The 23,647-nt window shown below is 40.3% G+C and overlaps 1 protein-coding gene across 4 annotated transcripts in view; it reads right to left on the bottom strand.

Moving 5' to 3' along the window:
• ACOT7 (acyl-CoA thioesterase 7) overlaps positions 1–23,647 on the bottom strand; it is a 147,275-nt gene that overhangs the window by 97,321 nt on the left and 26,307 nt on the right. For 3 of the 4 annotated variants that reach the window (XR_004537126.1, XM_033922497.1, XM_033922496.1), the window contains 2 exons: positions 10,043–10,134; positions 5,082–5,117 (listed from right to left, as the gene is read on the bottom strand). Coding sequence is in view for 3 of the 4 variants with exons in the window: in XM_033922497.1 (XP_033778388.1) it covers positions 5,082–5,117; positions 10,043–10,134 (128 nt within the window). In the remaining variant the exon portion in view is untranslated. The remainder of the gene's footprint in view (positions 1–5,081; positions 5,118–10,042; positions 10,135–23,647) is intronic. The other variant, XM_033922498.1, reaches the window with a different exon arrangement.

Here is a 23,647-nt window from a genome sequence, read left to right as displayed (position 1 = left end):
TCTGGCTGCAGAAACCTTTAAATTTCACTTTTGGAGATCTTCCCCAATTTTCCCCATAGACTATAATAGCCTTACTCTCTGTAACAAATGCCTGCCTGCTTCAGCTTAGGAATGCAGCTGGGACAAATGGAGAATAACTCTGCCTTACAGTTTAGCAATATGAACTTGTTCTTCAGCCTGCCAGTTGGACCTAAGTAGGACTGAGCCTCAACCCCTGGAAAACTTCATCTCCATTACGGGGGAGAGGATCATGCAGTGGGCCCACTGTTAAACAGCCTGCGTTAAAGCTACTGATAAATTAGGGATGTGAGCAGCTACACCCCTGAGCTAAAAAAAATACAAAAGCAGGCTGGCTAGCTAGGTTTCTCCGAGGGCTGATCCTGCTAGCAGCAGATTTCTAAAACATGAGTCTGTGTCTTCTCCCAGTCAGAGGTCCCAACAAGTGGTAATTTCTGGGTACCAAACCTTCAACTGAACACTTAGAAAAAAAATATCTGAAAATAATAAAACCACAGAACAGAGCAGAGCAGAGCAATCTCCCAGGCAGCCTTCTACAAACACTTTTTTCCTCAATGCATTGACCCATTCCCATGCAGTCCCCTGCAATTTCTTTGTAATATCTGTCTCTGTAGTAATTTTTTTATATATATATTTATTTATACAATTTTAAACAATTGCCAAACATAAACATCTTGTACAGAAAAGTGTAATCAAACCATATTAACTTAAATTAACTTTCAAAACTTGAAAGATACATCAAATTATTAAAATAAAAACACATAAAATAAGCTCAATTGATCACACACTAGTCCTCCAATCTCGGATCCAAGACTTAAAGAGTGGAGAGATTAAATTCACATACAGTGGAACCTTGGTTTACAAGCATAATTCGTTCCAGAAGTATGCTCGTAAACCAAATTGCTCGTATATCAAAGCGAGTTTCCCCATAGGAATGAATGTAAACTCGCTTTGATTTGTTCCACCAAACAGGGGGGTTTGGTGGAACGAATCAAAGCGAGTTTACATTCATTCCTATGGGGAAACTCGCTTTGATATACGAGCAATTTGGTTTACGAGCACACTTCTGGAATGAATTATGCTCGTAAACCAAGGTTCCACTGTATGTGAGTTTAATCTCTCTACTCTTTAAGTCTTGGATCCCCCTTGAGGCCATGGCCGCTGCTCCATACCCCCCCAACTATCTGGCATCCCCCCCAGTGATCCGGCATCCCCCCCAGTGATCCGGCATCCCCCCCCCCGCTCGAGTCATCATCCCCCCCGCGATCTTACATGCTCCCCCGAGTACCAAAACGATATCCCTTACCCTGATTGGGCACCGGCACCAGCACCAACGCAGAGGATATGCTGGTGCCGGTGCCCGAAGATCCTCCCTCTTCTGTGCTGGGCTGGGCGGTGCATCGGCGATCCTTCCTCTTGCTTGTGCTGGGCTGGGCCTTGAGCATTTGCGCAAGCTCAAGGCCTTCTGGTCTCGCTCTCTCCGAGATTCTGAATCTGAGAATCTCAGAGAGCGAGACCAGAAGGCTTTGAGCATGCACAAATGCTCAAAGCCCAGTCCAGCCCAGCACAAGCAAGAGGAAGGATTGCCAATGCACCGCCCCAGCCCAGCACAGAAGAGGGAGGATCTTCGGGCACCGGCACGTCCTGTGCGTTGGTGCTAGTGCCGGTGCCCAATCGGGGTAAGGGATATCGATTTGGTGCTCGGGGAAGCATGTAAGATCGCAGGGGGATGACTTGAGTGGGGGGGGGGGATGCCGGATCGCTGGGGGGGGGATGCCAGATCGCGGGTTGTGGCACTCGTAAATTGAGTCAAACTCGCTTTCCAAGGCACCGATTTTACGAATGTTTTGCTCGTCTTCCAAAACACTCGCAAACCAGTGCACTCGTAAACCGAGGTTTGACTGTATTTATCTAAGAAAGACGTATAACTACTGCAGCACAGAGAACTAATCCTTATTATTAGGCACAGTTATTGTTCCATTCTCAAGACGTTTCATTGAGAGAAAACTTATCAAATGAGATGGATCTGTAAAAACATATTTTAAAGAATGGTATCTGACTACACATTTGCATGGATATCTCAAAAAGAAAAGACCCCCTATTTGAGTCACTCCAGGTTTCAACATTAAAAATTCTCTTCTTATTTTTTGAGCCTCTCTGGAGACATCAGGAAATATCTGGATATGGTATCCCAGGAAGTCCTTGGATCTGTTTTTGAAGAAAAGTTTTAAGATCCAATCCTTGTCTGAAACCAAAGTCACAGACATCAAGAGGGTGGCTGGAATTCTGTAGTAATTTTAATATTGTGTAAACTGCAATGATTCCTTGCTGACATTTGCGAGATACAAGAGTTGATATGGTATGGTAAACACTTCTGAGCAACTTGCTTTCAGAAAAAAACTGAGGGGGCATGAGCAGCTCCCTGGGAAAAAGGCAGTGTTCAAAAAATGATTGACATCATTCTGTAAGTAACTTGCAGGATCAGATGATTAAACCTAGCATTCAGGATCACTAGACAAATTGCACTAGAATTTGGGTTTTGGCCAGATACTTGTAACCTGGATTGGCCACCGTGAAGACGGGAAACTGGGCTAGATGGACCATTGGTCTCACCAAGTAAGGCTATTTTTATGTTATGGTCTTATGAGGCAGCCAAAGCAGCCTGAAAGCCCAAAGCAGCTGCATCAAAAAGCCTTTGGAGGACCATGTCCACATGGTGGTCCTGCATATCTGTAAATATCACAGCACTTTCCCTGGGAAGAGAGGTGCAATTAGGCACTCTAGGCTGATCCAAAACTTGCAGTACTAGAGGGTAGACGCGAGACATGGCCCTCACTAACACAAGAGCACATTGTGGATAGTCACATTGCTCTGATATTAAAATGTCCATAAAAGGGTGCCAGGGAAAGGTGGAAAATTGCGAGTGCCCATCACAAAGCCAGGAGGAAGAAGAGGACAGAGCTGGCTGAGTGACCAAATGCAATTCCTGCAAAGACTCAGAAATAAGCACAGACTTGTGGGATTGTCCCCAGGTCCTAGAGGCCCTGAAGGATCCAAAGATACAGTATACAGTTCCTTGTCCCGCATCCTTGGAAATGCTGCATCTTGAAATAAGAGGTCAGCAAGCTGGTCAGCAGTATAAGGATCAGGAATAGGCAGATCAGGAACAGTGGCTGACTGAGAAAAGGCCATGCTCATAGAAGCAATGCCACGGAGATATGCAGTGGATGCAGAGCGGGACTGTACAGGGGAAGAACGCCTGCTTTGAAATTTTTTTTTTCACAACTGTTTCAGAAACTCTGAGAAAGTCTCCAGGGGCGCATAGTCACCCTCTGATGATTTAACCATGCGTTTCTTAGGTTGCGGAGGGACCACAGAACTATCAGCAATGCCGAGTCCCCAAAATAAAGAAGGCCGCTCCACTGGGTTAGCCAAGCATGTTGTCACCTGCTTGACCAGGGGAGAGGCTAAGCTATGCACTGCCACCCCTCCCAGCTGCGCCACGCTCCTGAAGTGCCTAATTTGCATAATCCTGGCAAGAATTCACATTAGGAGAGCCTAAGGACTCCATCCCAACAAGATTTGAGGCAAAAATTGCAGTTTTTGAGAAGCAGGGAGCTACTGAACAAAATATTGCTAAAAATCCAAGATAGCCTCTACTATGAAATTTGCACCAAAATTGCAATATTTTTCACATTTAGTAAAGTTAAAAAATGGCAATTTTAGGATTTTTCAGGTGGGGGAACACAAGGAGACATAGAGAAACCTTAAAAACCCCAGTTTTCAAAATTCCCCCAATTCACCTCACAGGCTGCGACAGCCTTCACTCACTGTGACCTGTTTGTGGATCTGTGCTGTAACCTGCCTCAGCTCTCTACAGTAGCTGGATCAGAAAATCACTGCCTCATGTTGGGGATGCCTCTGCAATGCTGATCTTCGAGCTTAGGTTCAGTCAGACCCTATGCCCGACTGCACCTCCACACCTGCGGACCAATAGACTTGTCCTGGTGCTTGTAAGCACCAGGACGGGTGGAGGTGAAAAGATGCAGCCGGCACCCTGAGAGACACCACCGAGACTCCTAAGGGCACGTAACAGCCTGCGCTGAACCCCTGCTTAACAATAGGTGAGACAACTTCAGGGATAGTCCCAAGTTCCAAAGAAAACTAAGCAGGCTAGCTAACAGGTACCCACTGGGATTGGCCTGTCAGCTACAGACATATGTCTGTGTGTTCTCAATGCAGGAAAGTGGAAGAAACGCTCCAAGAACAAGAATCCCAAAGAAAAAGGACTAAGGACACCAAATAAAATAATAAAATGTGGAGTGCTGAACAAACACACTCCTGCAAGCACGCATGCAAATAGGAAAAACTGTAGGTGGAGCTAAGGAACTCTGTGAAGTACAGAAGAGGCACAGAGAAAAATCTGAACTGGACTCCTTCTGCAAATGGCACGCAGCCATGGGGACACTACCCACTTGTCTAGAATGTCTCACCTATTGCATTGGAAATAAGTTTTAAAATGCACAAATAAACAAGAAACAGAGTTTGAAAATCACATGTTCTGCCTACAATTTGATTTCAATAGAACTGTTGAATTATTAGTTCTGTTTTTTCCATGCAAATATACAGTACATAAAACAGAATACCCATGAACTTTTCTTAGAAGCTGCAAAGTGTCCAAGTCTTTCCATAACTTCCCAGCCACTCTGCCCATGCCACATTCAAGTGTTTTCCCCATTATCTCAATAGAAAACATTTTGATAAACTCAGAGAAAAAAGCAATTTGGCTTCAGCATGCATGAAAAAGGATGTTATTTCAAACTCTGCACATGAGATGTTTATACATCTCACACATGGTGTTATGAAAGCAAATTTAAATATAAAATCTCCAAGCAGAATCATGTTTAAAGCTGATTTTCAAATGCAAATATTTGAAAGCTAAAATTATGCACAGTATTTCGGTTAGTAAGCGGTATATTTTGAGTAGTTTATGAGAAAGTTATGTAATATGCTTTGTCTAAAAACGAGGTTAAATGTGCGTATTGTTACTCTGAAAACCAGACCTGTTTGTAGTCCCCAAGGACCTGTGCTGAGAATGCCTGGAATAAGAGAAAATAGATTTATTAAAGCATTCTATTCACATGGAAGAATTTGAGGTAAGATGACCCCATTACATCATAAACCAGAACATGAATCATAGCCATTGGGCTATCCATCACCATGATTTTAGTCAAACATTAAACTTTAGTACACTGGGACTGCTAAAAATATTGTGGGGATACTTTTCATTAAAGATCAAAGAGTCAAACCAGACAACAAAGTTTATAAGAACAAACTACAGAAATGAAAATCAGATTCCGTTTAGTATCTTTCCTTGTGACTCTGGCAAATCAATTTACTCTCCATTGCCTCAGTTACAAAATAAGTGCCTATACTCGTATATAACATGTAAACCACTTTGACTGTAACCACAGAAAGGTGGTATATCAAATTCTTTCCCCTTTCCCTATTGTATTTATTAGACATCCTTATATGGCTCTTCTGACAAGCTTTTAACCTTCAAACTCTGAGTTAGGGCCTTTCCCCCTGATCTTGTAGACATCATTTCGTAAAAGTGTATACTGTTTGGTGGTATATCAAGTCTGTAACTATAACTAAAGAAGTAAATATGAGTCACTTCCTATACAAGTAAGCAGTGGACTTTGCAAAACTGTACATCTGAGGGGAGCCAATTAAGAGGCTCAGCAAAAACTCTAATTTTTGGTGCATTTTTGATCCAAGCACAATTCCCCTCCATCATCCCTTCAAGCAAAAAGTCCAAACAAGCAGTTGCACAGGGCACATATAAATCCCTATAGGGACTTTTTTGAAGTTGCACTGTCACTGAAGTATTGTCACTGAAATATATAGAAATAGGTATACTTTTGAGTTCTGCCATCACCTGCAGAATATAACCCCTTCAAATCCTTACTTATATATTTATGTCACTTCACAAGTGCAAAAGGCAACTGACCTTTCTAAAATCACCTCCATAGCTATCAGATGAAGGCAAGAGGAAAAATGGATGGTTTTCTGTTTGTTTAGTCTTTTCTAGAGTTATAAAGCTTGGGATGTCAAAGTGTCCAACTGTGGAAATTATTGTGTTACATACAGGCCCAAATGATTTGACTACATGAGGAAAAAAAGGAGCAGATACTGTAAAGCCTAAAGAACAATGAGCTTGCTCTTATACACAAGGTAGAATTATTATACAAATGATTAAACATGCAAATATAAAATCTAAATATGAATTAGCTTAGATCTAATGCTCTTTCAGTATTTCTGCTCCCCCCTCCCCCCAGCCTAATATTTGATTGAAGCTTTTAAGATAGCACAGATAAATTATATTTCATGGAAAATATAATGAATTTAAGCATGAGATTATAGTCTAGACACATTCCAAATATCAAGCTTGTAACTGGTATATTTTTACAGTCTGTTTTTCTTGTCAGTTGTCCCAGTGAGCTTAGAGACATTTCTTTTTATGATGAAACAAGCTTCTTTTGAGCTGATAACAGAAATTTCCATTTATAATATCCCTTATTATTTTAAGCTGCTTAGAAAATTGACAAGCCAGATAACAAATTTTAATAAAACTTGAAACTTAAGCAGAAACAAAAGGGACTGAGTCTTGTTTTCTCACTGGCGAATTAAAAGAAAGCTCTAGTTGGGTCTTTCTTCTCTCTCATTATAGAAGACTGGCTGCATGTTGAAATCTTCATTTTTCTTGGAATTAGAATCTTGAAAAGTACTGGCTGCCTATTTCTCCAGAAAAAGTAATGTAGTATTTATAGTATTCTATTTTTAAAAAGGACTACAAAAAATGTATTATGTGACAATAAATTACTCAATCATAGCCACAGCAGAGAGAAATAACTGGATTGGCCCACCAGGACACAGGCCCAGATGCACTAAAGAGGATCAGTAAGACCGTGTGAGTCTGCTCCAATCCGAATTTTGGCAGATTCAAAAAGAGCTATTCATGCACTAAAAAGTTTGCATGCAAATGAATCACGCAGAGGTTCGTCATAATCCCCAACTCTCCCAAGCGACTCTCACATGCAAAGAGCTGGCATGGGAAGTCTGAACAGGAGAGAGGCAGAGAAAACCTCCTGCCACTCAACTGTTTGGGGCAGGAAATCTTTTTTATTAATAGGGGCAGATATTGTGCGCCTTTAACACGCACAATATCTGCCCCCCACCCAATGACTGCCCTCCCTGACGAGTTCCGATGAATGCGGCACCGGGAATCACTCCCCATGTTAGCAAAAATTAACAGGAGGTATGCCCATTCCCTCCTACCATGCTGTCCCCCACCCACCATGCAAGAAAAAAATTGTAGGAGGGATGTCCACTCCCTCCTGCCATGCCGACCATCCCCCTGCAGCAGTGAAATGGTAGGATGGGTGCCACACGGTTAGGGGGCGGGAAAGGCAGCCTGCGCTTTGAAACCCAGGTGAGTTTCTGTCCAGATGCACACAGCCTGTGCTAGAAACCTGTGACGGAATCACCGGCCAGCAGACTTCCATGGGAAAAGACTCCAGGCACACAGCAGGCTGGATCCACAGATCCACCAGAGTTTCTGTGTGAAACTACAGTTCAGCTCTGCAGGACTGCGTCCTTTTCTCCAAACAGCAGACCACCTGTGAGGGGTCTCAAGGCACTGAAACCACCGAGAAACGAAGTTTAAGTGAAAAAATAAGAAAGAGAAGCAGAGCAACAGCAAAAAACTTCTGCTCAGACTGCTTGCAGAAATTGAAAACTGATTCTAACACTAGGGGGAGTGCAGCATGTGTTCAGAAAAGATGTGAATTTCTGCAACACCCAGACTGTAGGTGGGGATTGAATACCTAGCGTATGGAATCCAGAAGGGATGTAACAGAATGACATTATAAATAGAAATAAATCTAAATCCAGCTCTCTCATCTACTCTGTGGTGCTACTTTTTACCTGAATGTAATTATAACAACATTGCGAATGCCATTTATAGAGTGGGCTTTGCTTAGTAAATAATAAAATAAGTCACTCAAATGTGTGATATCTCATATGTAGTCAAATGCAAATGTGTGCTGAAACCTATATAGAGGCTTAAAATAAAAATTAATTTTGTATTTCTAACTTGGAAATTTACTTCAAAAAGAGTGACAAAATGTTTATCCCTAATTTAACAAAAAAAAAAGAAAAGAAATTATATATATAGAGAGAGAGATAAATTTCATCTAGATGCAGATTTATCTATTTAGACAGGATTAAAAAAATCTATTGATCCAAACCGGACATTAGGAATAACTAAGATACACCAACAGAGAAGGTCTTAACTATGGCCCCTTGTTCACTTGAGTTGTTGAACCATATTCTAACTACAGAATATTGCAAGGAAACCTTTTGAGTAACTAACTAACCCCCTCTTTTACTAAGGGCGCGCTAGCTTATTTTAGCGAACGCTAAATATTAGTGCATGCTACACGCCAACACGTCCATATGATATAATGGACGTGTTAGTGTTTAGCGTGCGCTAAATCAGCTAACACGCTTTAATAAAAGGACCCCTAACTTAGCTAACCACAGAACTGTTCTTTAGGAGACCAACATAGGAAGGAGAGTAAAGACAGCAATAAGCTAGCTTACTGTGGATACTGCAGCCTAACACTCCAAAAGCATTCAGTTAAAAGGCCCAGATCCTTTAAGACATGGTGCTTTAAATAATTAAATCTAAAAGCTAACATGGAAACCTGATAACGAAGGAAAGATTAGGTTCTTACTTTTGCTAATCTTCTTTCTTGTAAATCTACACTCTATTCCTGAACTAGTGGATTATGTATCCCATCTCACGAGATCTCTTTTACATATTTTTTTATCTTCCCCCGTTACCTCAGGACTGCCATCTGACTTCCAGATGGTACAAAAGCAGACAATCATACTTGTACAGGACACAGAAAGGGGAGGAGTATGGGGAAACTCCCCAAGTAACAAGTCTAATCTGCTCATATCATGAAAATGTACAAGTATAACAACCATGAACAATCGAAACAGGGTTAGCAAACATAATAAACCAAAAACAACAAGGAGACACAGCCAGCATGAACATTGTGGGGCATATCAGCAAAAGACTCCCTGGAGCAAAGTGCACAAAACTTGAAAATGTCACTCTCAGAAAGGCTGGCCAAAGAATCAGAACTCCAACTTGCCAGTACTTATGGAGGCAGACAATCGACAAATTAGCAACTCCCAAGGCGGGCTTCAGGAATATTAGAGTACCGAATATTGCGTTCAATTCTGGTCTCCTTATCTCAAGAAAGATATAGCAGCGCTAGAAAAGGTTCAAAGAAGAGCGAACAAGATGATAAAGGGGATGGAACTTCTCTCATATGAGGAAAGACTAAAAAGGTTAGGGCTCTTCAGCTTGGAAAAGAGAAGGTTGAAGGGAGATATGATTGAAGTCTACAAAATCCTGAGTGGAGTAAAACGGGTACAAGTGGATTGATTTTTCACTTCATCAAAAATTACAAAGATTAGGGGACACTCGATGAAGTTACAGGACAGGGAAATACTTTTAAAACCAATAGGAGGAAATATTTTTTCACTCAGAGAACAGTGTTACGGTAAGCTGGCCAGGCAGGTTCCCTGTAAAAGGGTTGCCCTCCCAGCTACACACTTCTGTCCACAGAATCTATGTCTGCTCCTAGGCAGAGCTGTCCCAGTCAAACTAGGAACCTCTGGAGCACCACAAGCCTCACAGTTTGGATGAAGACCCGAAAATAAAAAATCTAAATCAGAAAGACACATTTGAATTTGTGTGCAAAAGGAAAAAAATTGAGAAGATGAGGCACAGCCTAGAGATGCAAGAGGCAGAGCCAAGAGAAAAAGGTAGATGATGTCTTCTACAAAAGTGCAAGTAAAGGAGAATAACCCACTGGTTCAAGACTCATATGCCTTTTGCACTAAAAATTAAAATCTGTATTAAATTAAAATGCTCTAGACTTACATGAATTGGGGGAACTTCAAGGATCTTCTCTACATTCTTCAGGGAAATGGCAACATACCAAAGAGTTGCTCTGTTAGTCAATCTCTTTTCACCTAAAAAAAACAAAACACAAAAAAACCCAAAGACATTTAGGTAAGTACTGCCTTGAAGATTTAGGTTCAGTTCCTAAGTTAGGTCTTGTACTCCCCAGGTTTGCCATGGCTAAGGTGAAGTAAAGGCAACATTCACAGCCCCATCGTCATAGTCTATTTTACAATAACGATGCCTAAAAGACAATTCTATAACTGGGCACCCCACATGTACATATTACTTAAGTGCATAAATGTACAGAAAACTGTCACTTTCACAGGTGACTGTACACTTATGCACATAAGTACATACCCCGGATTCTATATATAGCATTCAACTCGGGCAACAATATTTGGGTGCTGATCCAAGATGTGTGCCCAACTAAATATTTATAACGAGCTAATTAGTGCCAATAATTTCTCACATATCTTGCTACATGCTGTTCGATAACAATGTGCCCCCAAGTCCCATAGCACGCAGCCCAAAAGAGGGTGTGGGCTTGGGAAGCGTATAGGTGGATCAGAAGCATTACAGAATACCAGGGATGTGTGCCCAAATTGGGCACCAGGTATTATACCTGGTTTTAGCAGATGTAAGTCCTGGCACTCAAATCGGCACTCAATGCCATTCTCTAACAGGAGCTCATCTTTGAATGCCCATTGTGGAATAGTATCGAGTGCTGATTTTTTTTTCCATGATGATTTTTGAGTGCCATTTACTGGATCTAGTCCATAGTGTATAAATGCAAGGGGGATGTTCACATGGATGGCATGGGAGGGACATGGATGATGCTGCCACTTGTACATACAACTTACAGAATACTATAAGTTATACTTGCCCTTGCCACAATTGGGTGCCTGCAGTTACACCACATCTGTGGCAAGTGTAATTGTAGATACCTAAATGTAAAAAGCATTGATACGTTGATATTCTATAATGGAACCTGGGAGCCATTACAGACTATGCTCTCACCACATAGAGCTGGGATGCCTAAAAGGAGGCACCCACTTATACAATAACCCCCTAGTAGCTTGTTGTAGGGCCTATGATTTCTCTGCAGGATTCTGTAAGGATCTTTAATATGTTCTTTCCCAGCCATGAACTTTCACTGAAATAACAGAGATGTAAATTTAGAAGGATTATAAAGGAGAGGAAAAATCCCCAGGTAGTTGTGAAGAAAAGCTTCTGGCACTGTAGTCCAATAGAGGTCAGTTCCAATTTAGTAGAAAGCCCAAACTGACAGGAGTAAACCTGTCGGGCCCAAAAAATCTTCAAGAAATATTGTTACAGTTACCACAATGAAATGAGTGTGGTTGCCATGTTAGCCCACTTTGACACACAGAAATAAAAGCCAACAAATAAACTTTACGTATTAAGTACAACAGTGTTTATCAATCTTTCTATGGCCAGGACCCCATTTTCATAGCCACAGCAGCATCTGACTCTGGAGGCCAACCTTTCTTCTGTGCTGCTGTTCCCAGCCTTCTAAAAGCGTCACAGCTGCCAATGTCATCATCTCCCACCCTCCATGGAGTCCATGTAGGCGCTCGGTGGAAGAGATGGCTGGTAATTTTATTTTGCCCACTCAGGTCATGATCCTAAATGTGGGCTTTGAGAGCTCATTTGCACTTATGAACCACAACTTGGAAAACACTAATTAAACAACTTATTTGTTGACCCTTATTTCTACATATAGAAACTAAAATTGATGCTTATCAATCTTTTTATTCTTTGAAATTGTATTTAGTTCAAAAATAGTGAGCTAGGAATTCATGAAAAGACAACTACAGAACCAGTGAACAAAAGGCTGCATTTGCAATACTAATGTATTCCAATTATATAGAAAACACAGTAAATTTTGAACGCGTGGATCTCTGCACAATGATGAGTTTTCACCTCCATAGCTGTATGTATGTTCGGTAAAACTAAAAGGCAAGACACTTAGAGAGTAAAAAGAGAAATAAGGTCATACTATTTTCCCAGACAGTAATTGGATGTGTTGATGCCCTCTTGATATTCTGAGGTCAGGCTGCAAAACTACAGATAACAGGAAGAGACAAAAATAGGCATGGAAAGAATAGAACTAAGCCCAGCTCCCTCTACATCTGTCCTCTTGTGTAAGCAATTATACAGGTGACATGTTCACAGTACTATTGTCTGTGTATAACTGTCAAACATTAAAAAAACCTCTCATTGCTTTGATCCTCGACAGATCAACATTATCTAATATAGACCATTTTCCTTGAAATAAATACACAAGTTGGTCAACACAATTACCACACGGAAAAATTCAGTTATATTATACTTTACAAACATACCAAACTGTCTAAAATTTGAACTTAAGAGTTTTAAATGTCTTTTTGGACATATATAATTCTATAGACTTATTTATCAATTTTACATCCCATATTATCACATTAAAGAACTCTATTCTACACATCAATACTTAAGGGATATTTTGCCATAAGATTTTGTGCTACTATCCACCATTGGAGAGAGTGACGTAGATTTGGGATGACAAACTGAAGCAGAGAGAGATCCAGTGATTTGGGACCATTGTGTTTATAAGGTCCACTGTGGAATTCTAAAGTGAAGGCATGCAAATGGGGTCATATGAACTATCAATGCCATGTGGCCAAGCAGGCATAATATCAGGCATTGGTAAGTGCGTTTGAGGGTGGAGATTGTTTTAATGAGATTGTCGACCCTTTGCTTGGATAGCAAAACTCAACCTTGAATAGTGTTAAAGAGTGCTCCTATGAACTCCAAGGTCTGAGTCGGCATGTAGGTGTGATTTTTAGTAGTTGATGGCAAACCCTAGAAGCTCGAGGAGACAAACTATTGAGGTTAGGCTATGTTGAGCTGCTTACGATGAAGAAGCCTTGATCAACCAGTCATCTAAGTAAGGAAATACATAAAAACCTCATGAATAAAGGGTTACTGCAACTACTACAGTAAACTCTCTGTTAATTGGAACATAATTAACAAGAACTGTCATGCAACCAGAAAAAAATCTAATACTGTAATACTTTAAATAAAAATGAAAATAAAATCAATTTCTGGTGGAAATTTAAATATAAGCTTGGCTTACCACACCTGGATACACCCACACTTTGCCTACCACGTTCGGTAGCTTATCTGGAACAGTTTATGGTATGGCATAGTATGGGGTATAATATTAGTTAGGCCTATTTTTAATAGTAACTTTCAAGCAACCAGAAATTACATTTATCTGGCATCTATCAATCCCCATGGGTGCTGGTTAACTGAGAGTCTATTGTACTAGGCATTTTGTGAAGATATGAGGAGCAGCAGCTAGTCTGAAGGGCAAGATCTTGTACTGGAAGTGTCAGGTACCTATGCAGAAGCGGAGATACGTTCTGTGAGCAGGTAGTATGGATATGTAAATGCAGGCTTCACTGAGATCTAAACAGCAAAGCCAATTCTCTTTTTCTAGAGGGGTAGAAGGGTTACCAGAAAGACCATATGAAACTTCTCCTTCTCCAAAAACGTATTTAGTTCTTGGAGATCCAAATTAGTAGTCTGTAGAATGTGCAACGTTTCTTAGTTCTGACCATGTAATATCAGCTGATATTCCAAAGTATTTATCTGAGTAGCAGCTCCTGCTACCCAGATAAGTGTCACTGATTAGATCCAGTCAGCAAGTTTCAACGATATTATTGAAATAATGCCACTAAAAATCATTACAAACCACTTGCCTACTTGTTCTTATAGGACCCTCCCCCTTCATGTTGAACTTCCCCTGCACAGACTTCCCAATCTTCTTTCCAACCTTCCCAGATCCTCTCCCATCCCTTTGATTCCGAGTTCACACACCCTGATTCACATGTAGCCACCAGTGGCAGCAGTCCTTATCTGCTGCCGTTCAGGTCAGAACTTCCTGCAAAAAAGGCACCTGCTCCTAATGGTAGTCTCAGGGCACTACCAGTAGATGCCAAGAGGTAATTACGTTAGACAACCAGTAGGGGAAGATACCAATTTTCAGGAGGCACCAATCTGGGCAACAGTATAAAGGAACTGCTGTCGCCAGTGGCTTCACAAGAAGATGTCAGGACCCATGCATGGGTCAGGGAGTGGGGGAAGGGCAGAGCACTGGGTGAATCTTCTGAGGTAGGGAAAGAGGCTTCTATGGAAGTGGGTGGGTTTTGGACTGTGGGTTGGTGTGTGTGAATTAGAGTCTAGCAGCTAGAAAGAGGTTCACAGGGTATGTGTGGCAAATTGGGGTAGGGGAGTTGGAAGAAGGTTTAGGATGCTTTCATAAGAGGCCAGAACTTGTGCAGGTGAGTCCAACTTGGTGGAGGGCAGGAAGGTTGTGTGGGAGGAAGTGGGATGCGCTGCATAGCTTATGGCAGAGTTTATTTAGGATAAGGGTAAAGGGATTTGATATATCGCCTTTCTGTGGTACAATCAAAGCAGTTTACATTTATTATACGCAAGCACTTTTTCTGTCCCTAGTGGAATCACAATCTAAGAACTGTACAATAGAGAGTTAAGTGACTTGCCCAGTGTCACAAGGAGCTGCAGTGGGAATTGAACTCAGTTCCCCAGGTTCTCAGACTATTGACTGATTGTCAGGGCCGGCACTGGGTTACATGTAATACCCAATACTGCCGATGCTCCTGTGTAATCAAATAGTACCTGTAATGTGATACCTTTACAGTAACCTTCTTTCTATGCAATAAATGCAGGACACAAAGTGGCCACAACCCCTGTATTTACAGCACAGTATTTTTTGTGTTTACCATGCAGTAAATGGAAATTTAACCGCACATTAGTAAAAGGGATGTATTGTTTTTAAGAGACAATCAAGGATGAACAGTTTGAATGTCAGAGGCCTTCACTTATTCTCAAAATAAAGAGCTTGAATTCTAATGGAAACTGCATAAAATAGTATTTGTACAGCTCAAATTCCAGGAAGAGGGCACAATACTAAACCAAAAGCTCTATCTGTGTGTCTCACTAAAGGAATTTCCAGGAAAATAAGTTATTTACAGTCAAATTATCTTCCCTCCTTCACATGGTCTGTTTTAGAAAGCACAATTAATATTTTAGATGTAATGTACAATAAAAACCTCAAAAAATGAATCATCCTCAAATGTATATACATAATTTATAACTGCTGTCTTCACACCGGAAGAACATAAACCATTATGTATACCAGATACTAGGTAAAAGAACTATATATTAATGCAGGGGTCCCCAACCACTGGACCACAGATCAGCACTGGGCCATGGGCTGTGCTGAACTGGGCCAAACAGAAATGTTTATTTACATTACAGGCAGTCCCCAGGTTCTGGCCAGCTTTCTCCTCCTGGTCACATGTCTCTTCACAAAGTCGCAAGCAGCGGCTCCTATACGCTGCCCACGGTTGGCCCAGAAGCCTTCCTTCTAGGCTTCTGTGTCAGCTGCAGGCCACATGTGCAGGGCAGGATTAATTCGTCGAGGGCCCCTAGGCACACAATTACACTGGGCCCCCTGCCCCGCCCCACCCCACTATGTGCCCAGGCAGAAACAGGAAGCTGTGTCAGAGGGAACCTTTGGGCAAGCAGAACCACTTACACAATTACAGTTCCCATTGCCTTACCCGCGTTGCTTGCTTGTCTTACTTTCCATCGATGGGGGGCTGCGTTGCCGATCAGGGGGAGGCCTGTGTTGCCGATCGATGCTGGAGGGGCCCATCGCCATTTGGAAAAAACAATTTTGATGCCCTCCTGACCATTTTGGGCCCTTGGCACGTGCCTGCTTGGCCTATTGGTTAATCCTGCCTTGCATGTGTAGGAACTGCGGTTGCAGCTTTGTGAAGAGAAGTGCGTCTGGGAGGAGGGAGCCAGCCAGAAAAGGAGGGAGGCATGAACTTAGCACACAGAACAGAGGGAGGGAAATACAAAGAGGGGCATGTTGGGATATGAAAGAGGAGGTACACTGGGACATAGGAGGAAGGGAGGGAGCACAAACTTCGGACAAAGGATAGAAAGAGGAAGGAGGGAGGGGGCATGAACTTGGGACACAGAATGGAGGGAGGAAGGGGAGCATGAACTTGGGACATAGGACAGAAGAATGGAGGGTGAGAGAAAGAGATGCTGAGGTGGGGGGGGAGGGAATAGAAAGGGAGAATTGTTGGGCCTCGGTGTCTGAGTGAGAGGGAAAGAGATGGTGCACAAGGGGAAATGAAGAAAGATGAGAATTATTGGGCTTAGGGATGTGACCATCTAGTTACAGGGAAACATACTCAGTGCTCTCACTGATTCTACATTACAGTGAGTTGTATTAATATATTGTATATATTACAATGTAATAAAAATAGAAATAAAGTGCATAATATAAAATGTAATAATTACAATCATATTATATATGTAATAATTAGAAGATTATATATTAGGCATTTTATTGATTATGCACATGAATCCCTCCTACCACCCCCTGGTCCATGGAAAACTTGTTTTGCATGAAATTGGTCCCTGGTGCAAAAAAGGTTGGGGGTTCACATTCCCAAGATGTTATTTCTTTTAGAGCCATTTTCCTGGTCTCTTTCACATTAGAATTAATAAAATCTCACTGCGATTTTATGTGCCACTCTGTTCGTTTCAAGTCATTTTCAGGTTTTCTGCTCAAAGACACGTACATTGTTTAGTTCAGGGGTGTCCAATGTCGGTCCTCGAGGGCCGCAGTCCAGTCGGGTTTTCAGGATTTCCCCAATGAATATGCATTGAAAGCAGTGCATGCAAATAGATCTCATGCATATTCATTGGGGAAATCCTGAAAACCCGACTGGACTGCGGCCCTCGAGGACCGACATTGGACACCCCTGGTTTAGTTCATATTTTTATCTTTGTACTCTACATCATCCGGACCCCTGAGGAAGGCGGTCTTATCAAAACACGGACCGTGTAGAGTCCGTCAGGGCAATCATACGTGTTTACTAATTTAGCCTTTTATTTGTATTTTTATTGTGAAAAGTAAATAAAAATCATCTTTCAGGACATTCACATCCACAGTCTGTTGTTTTTATCATTAATAAACTGGAATTTGCTTGGAAGAAAAAGAGTTGAAAAGTGGACTCTCGAAGATCTGTGCTGGGACCGATACTGTTCAGTATTTGTGTGAGAGATATTGGTAGAAGTTTAGAAGGAAAAATGTGCCATTTTGCAGATGGCCTGAAGATCTGAAAAAGAGTGAACACCTCAGAGGGAGTGGAAAGCATAAAAAGTCATCTACAAAAATGAGAAGAATGAATACTCAGCAGTTAAGCTTTAATATAAAGAAATATAGAGCTATGCATTTGGTAAGATGGAGAGAAAAATGGTTGTATGATTGAATTGGTACAAGTATGAAACTTGTACTAATTCAGCCACTTATCTACATGCAAAACATTCAAAGAATTAATCCCTAGTTTATAAGACAGATGACAGATTTGTTTAAAACATATTTCAAAAAACAAAACTGTCAGGCACAACAAAATAGGCAAAATATATTCACAATAAAACAGAAAATCAAGAAGAAATCACTATATATGTACAGTATATGTATTTTAGCTCCATGGGTTTCACTGGTCTAGTCCAAGGCCTATTTGAACAAGTGCTAGATGAGGATTTGGCCCAAAGAAAGGCATGCAAAACTGAAATTTCAACTCTAAAAAAAGGACAACTGGCCCAAGCAAAACCATTACAAGAACTTCCTATGCTTTTTTAATTTTCCAAGAAGTCTTTCATGATGGATTTTGTTAAAGCCTTCTATAAATCCAAATACATTATAACCACTGGCTCACCTTTATAGCTTTATCCACTTGTTAGCATCTTCAAAAAAATCTAATAAACTGTTAACACAAAATTCCAAATACTGCATGATTAAGAAACCAAATGGTGTTCTTTCATTTTAAAATAACAAAACTTAGTAGCAAAAAAGAGCCCTGCAACTTCAGAATTACATAAGGCATTGTTTCTACCAGCAATCTACACTCTCATATATGTCACTGAAGGTTAAAAATAAAGATTTAGATTACGTTTAGAAGATATTCTAATCATTTAGAAATAAACTTTATGACTAAAAATAATCGACAACACACTTTTCTGAAAAAGCTTTAAATCTCAACTTTAAAAAATACATCCAGACAAGTTAGTAGAGCAACCACACAGATGTTTTTAAGATCTAAGGAATAATTATACATTAAGGGCTCCTTTTACTAAGGTGCGCTAGCAGTTTTAGCGCAAGCAGGGTATTACCGCGTGCTATGCGGCTAGAACTAACGCCAACTCAATGCTGGCGTTTGCGTCTAGTGCGCGTGGCAATGTAGTGCATGCTATTCCGCGCGTAAATGTCCTAACGCAGCTTAGTAAAAGGAGCCCAAAGTTATACAACATTATTTAATTGCAAATATGCAATATTTTAATAACACTGCAAGAATAAAACATTTCAGAATCTTCATATGCTCTGTGCTAGTTTCAGAGGCAGCTCTCTCTCAACTGCATTTACAAAAAGTACATTTTTACGAAAATTCCTTTATCAACCAAACATGAATTTTCAATTATAAAACATTTCCATACTAAATGGCAAGAGCTATTCACTTTACACAAATGTCAGTGTAAATGGAAATATCATTATGAACATTACAATTTAAACTTAGCCTCTAGTACAATCTTCTAATAATGGCATAAGCTTAATTGGATAATTTGGTGTAATTAATTTAGCTTATCTCAGAAATAAATTGTCTGTCTTGCTTATGTTCATAAAGAATATAACTGGAATAATATTTGTTTGAACTATTTCTGCTATATTAACCTGAAAATGTGGATGTAATGAGTTTTCCAGTCTTATGGGCCTAAACTGAAGACATCTACAAGGATATAGAGTATCAGGCGATTTGTTTCTTGTATACTCCTTTTTTCTTTTTGCTTCAAGGCACTGATGCAAGCAGGCATTGAAATCTTTAATTTTTCTTAGCTCCTTTCAGGTTATCTACCCTTCTGTAACCAGAGTAAGAGATTTCTAGGCCAAGTAATGACATTAACACAAGGTTTGTTGTTTTCTCTCTTTAATATGTATGTTGATAGGACCTCCATGTACTCTGAAATTTTTAATAAAAAGGAGGTATGCCTCTATGTATATGCTGTGCATTTTACAGAAAAGGCAATAAGACTCAAAAATATTCAGGTGTCAAACACCAACTTGTAAATATAATTTTAACACATTTGAACCAAATAATATGAATAGGACTCCCATAACACGATTGCTTTAAGGCCTAGCCCAAATTCTATAACGTATGCCTAAAGCTATGTGCCTATATTGGCACACCTAGCCAATGAAGGTGTCTAACTTGATAGACCAAATCGGTGTCAATAACTGGCAATTAGCACCTCATCATTGAAGTTAACTGAAGTTAATAGAATGTTAGGTGCCCTTCGTGGCAGGCGCCTAGTCCAAAGCACTAACCTAAAAATGGGTGTGGTTAAGGGCAGAACATGGGCGTGTTTTTGGGTGATGCACATGATTTAGGCGCACGCTTTTAGGACAAGAAAACCCTGGCATAAATAAGGTGCACCTAAAAGTTAGAATGCCTAGCAATTTGTTTTATTTATTTATTTATTTTTTGTTTATAAACTTTATTGAATTTTAAATAATGGCAGTGCATTACAGAAATTATAACATGAAAAGCTTGCATAAAATGCACCTTAATACACAAAATATCATGAAACAACCATTTTCCCCCCTATCATTCAACTATTAATATCTTAAATCCTATTTTTATTACAAAAATATACTCATATATTTAAACCTTCAAAATATCCCTCCCTCCCCGCCCACCCTGAATGTGTAAGGAAATCTAAGAAAGAAAAGCAACAATTACAAAATCCTTATTATTTGTTAACAAATGCAGTCAATGGGCTCCATATTTTATTAAATGTATTACTCAAACCTAAGCATTCCGCGTTCATTCTTTCATATTTATAGATATTGCACACACTCGCCCACCAGAACGTGTAATTAAGTCTATCATGACATTTCCAATTTCTTGTGATAATTTGTTTTATTTTTAATTTTTTATCTTCTTTGATTTTTTATCTTGGAAATGTATTATATGTTGTTATTACATATTTTTAGTTTATCAGGTACTTTAGCTAGATTGTGAGCCTTCGGGACAGATAGGGTAGTTTTTCTCAATTTCATTTTAATTAGATAGACTGTAAACCGTTTAGGTCAGTAAAATGCAGGAGCAGTATATCAAATCTTAAATAACCATAAACAATACTTAACGCTGCTTAGGCAGTGCAAAGCGTGATTCTAAACAGTGTGCCTAACTTTAATAGAATTCACTTAGGGCTTCTTTTACAAAGTCGCGCTAGAGTACTTAGAAAACAGAATATCTGTGAGCATTACTGTTAAACTTTAATTGCTCTCAAACCAGAATCTTTCAAGACTGAAGCTCGGCAGTTTCATACTATAAAAGAAAAAAGTGTAATGCCTAAAGAACAAGCCAAAGAAAGTCAGTCTGTACAAAGAGATGATATTTATGTTTTAATGTCATGTTGTTTCAAATTACTCACCATGGTCAGAAAAAAGCAAAGCTTGATATTTTTCAACTAGGCCAGCTAGGGAATTTCTGAGATCAGCAAAATGTATTTCATTGGAAGAGAGTATAAGCAGGCAAAAATAATGGAGAGAAAATATTCATGAAAAAAAGCAAAGAGAATTATTCTTCTAATTCAGGGACCTTCAATGCAAGGCCCATAGACCAGTGGTGGATTCTATATGTGTTTCATATAGAAGCATGAAAAAGGGATTAGGTTCTTATCTTGATAATGTCTTTCCAGTAGATAGGAATGGTATGCTGAACCTTAGGGTACTCTATCCATTCTTGCAAGCATACTGCAGAAAGAAGTCAATCACAGATTTTGAAACCTCCTCCTTCTCCCAGGAGTCTGCTGCCCCCTTCAGTTTGTTCCAAAGCATGCAAGAGCTTTGAGTAAAAGACAGGAGAAGGAAGGATACGATGAACTCCCCAAAACCAAAGTTCTGAACAGTCAATAATGAAACTATAATGTAAAAATGAACAAACTTTACCATTGAACAGTAAAACATATCAAATAAAAGCAACAGCTTGAATATTAATGGAGCTCAATTATCTCTTTAGATTTTATTTACAAACTGATTCTGAACCCATAATCCAACTGGCACAGAAGTCTCGGAAGTAAAAAGTTTGATGACCCAAAACAAGTTACAACTAAATGCTACAACTAAATGTGACAAAAACTGAACTCTGGATAAGAAGAGATGACTCCAAACTCACACGCCCATCAATCTACAGCAGTGGTTCCAAAACCTGTCCTGGGGGACCCCCAGCCAGTCAGGTTTTCAAGATATCCCTAATGAATATGCATGAGAGAGATTTGCATACCTGTCACTTCCATTATATGCAAATCTCTCTCATGCATATTCATTAGGGATATCTTGAAAAACCTGACTGGCTGGGGTCCCCCAGGGACAGGTTTGGAAACCACTGATCTACAGGAAATCTGTCACCCTGACATCTCTCCCTCCTTCCCCACCTCCCCAGGGTCCACCATCCCTCCCTGTCCCTTCCCAACTACCCTCCTATCCAATTCTCTATTCCCCCTCCATGCCATCCCTTGTATCCAACTTCTCTCTCTTTCTATTCCTTCCCTCTCTAAATCCCATTGTCCACCATCTCTCTCCCTCTCCTCTGTTTATAGACCCATTATTTTTCCCCCCAAAATCCAGCATATGCACGTCTCTTTGAACCCCCCTTCCCTCTGTCCCTCTCTCCCTCCGTGTACTTCTACATCAGGGCCCCCTCCCCTGAAGGCCTGTACCCCATCCCTCATTGGGTGAGGAAGTCATAGTCGTAGATGTAACACCAGTCAGTTTTAGAGTCAATGATTGCAATGTTTCAAACCAAGCTCTGGTGCATGAGGACTGTTGCTGAAATGACTACACCAAAGGTTGCTGGAACAAGTTAATAAATAGGATGGAAAATTCTCTTATTTTGATCATGCTTAAAGCCCAAAGGAGTGGATGAAACTGGGCCAAGATAAGAAAGTTCTCTTTCTGGTCTGCTTATGTTCCATTATAAGGTTAAAAGTATTAAGCATTCTTCTCCAGACATAAAATTGGAATAGTACATATCTATGTAAACCGCCTGGAGTTAGAAATTTTAAAAAATAAATAAAATAACTCTTAGGACTGGATTCTCCAATATCACTGGTAAAATCCAACAGGTTGATGTAGCGGCCGTAAATCTAACGATTCAAAAAAGGCAAGTCATTCTCAAAGAACTGTGTATGCAAGTGAGGTTCACAGAGGGTCACCAAATTTATGAGATCAGTCGCTGGTGATAGCGATCGGCCCATGCGCAGAAAAGTCCACAGAAAGATGCATGGGTAGAAAAGAGGGGGGAAGAACTACCAGCAACATCATTGTATCAATCATAAGCATGCCAGCACTACTAGATGAAGGGGAAGAGAGGAGAGGTGCAATCGTCAGCTTTCAACAAGCGCATGTAAGACATGCCTTTAATACATGCCTCAAATACACGCGCTCGAGATGCATGCTTTTGAGATTTTTTTTCCCATCACTATATTACTATAATTTATGTGAATAGTGTAAGACGCGCTTTTCACAGTACCAGCACCCCCGGACCAGCAGGTAATTTTTGGGCGTTAAAAGCTGGCGCTTTGCTTGGAGAATCACCCGGCGATGATAGAGAATCGCCCGGAGTGCTCATTTAAATATTAATGAGCCCATTTTACTACCATTTTAATAATAATTACCTTGTTGTACTACATTTGCATGGCTAGGAAGCTCGGAAAAGACCATGGTGAGCTGTTCTGATAATCAGGCAGCAAAATGCTGGCAAGTAAATCCGGATGGAACTGGTTTTGCGACCATCATTAAAAGCGTGGTAAGTTTTAAGAATCCGGTCCTTAGTGAGAAAACCCAAACAGAAAGGCATATCACCTTCACTTCAGGCTAATTAAATTATGTATAAAAATCCAGGGATGGATATAGCACTGCTTCTATGATTAAAGTAGTATATATTTCCAAGAGACAAATAGGGAAACTGTTCTTGCCTAGGAAAGGGAAACTCCTGATTTACAGAGCTGCTAAGTTACCTATTCTTGAAGGGAGACTTTTTGGCTAGTGCTGGTTTTAAGCTTACATCCCAAAGATATGTGGTACAGTATTTGTAGTTCCCAATTCTGCCTACTGAAATCAGTGCTGCAAGTCCCATAATACATCAGGATGAGGTTGTTAGAAATCTAGGACTGGTCTAAAATCTCGCTCCTAGAACTAACTTGGAAGCTCCAGATTTAAGTTTTCCCCCTCACCCACCCCCAACAGACATAAAATAGAAGAATGCTTTGGTGCAGGGCTTCTTTAACCAGTCCTGGGGTCCCCACAGTCTCTGAGTTTACAGGACAGCCACAATTAATATCCACGAGAGAATGTGTATACAGTATACTGAAGACCCAGTATATGCAAACCTACCTCATGCATATTCA

The sequence above is a fragment of the Geotrypetes seraphini genome, chromosome 15, assembly GCF_902459505.1.
Source record: "Geotrypetes seraphini chromosome 15, aGeoSer1.1, whole genome shotgun sequence".
Taxonomy (NCBI): Eukaryota; Metazoa; Chordata; class Amphibia; order Gymnophiona; family Dermophiidae; genus Geotrypetes; species Geotrypetes seraphini.
The sequence above is the reverse complement of the archived record's forward strand: the minus strand, read 5'-3'. Positions and strand labels throughout refer to the sequence as shown.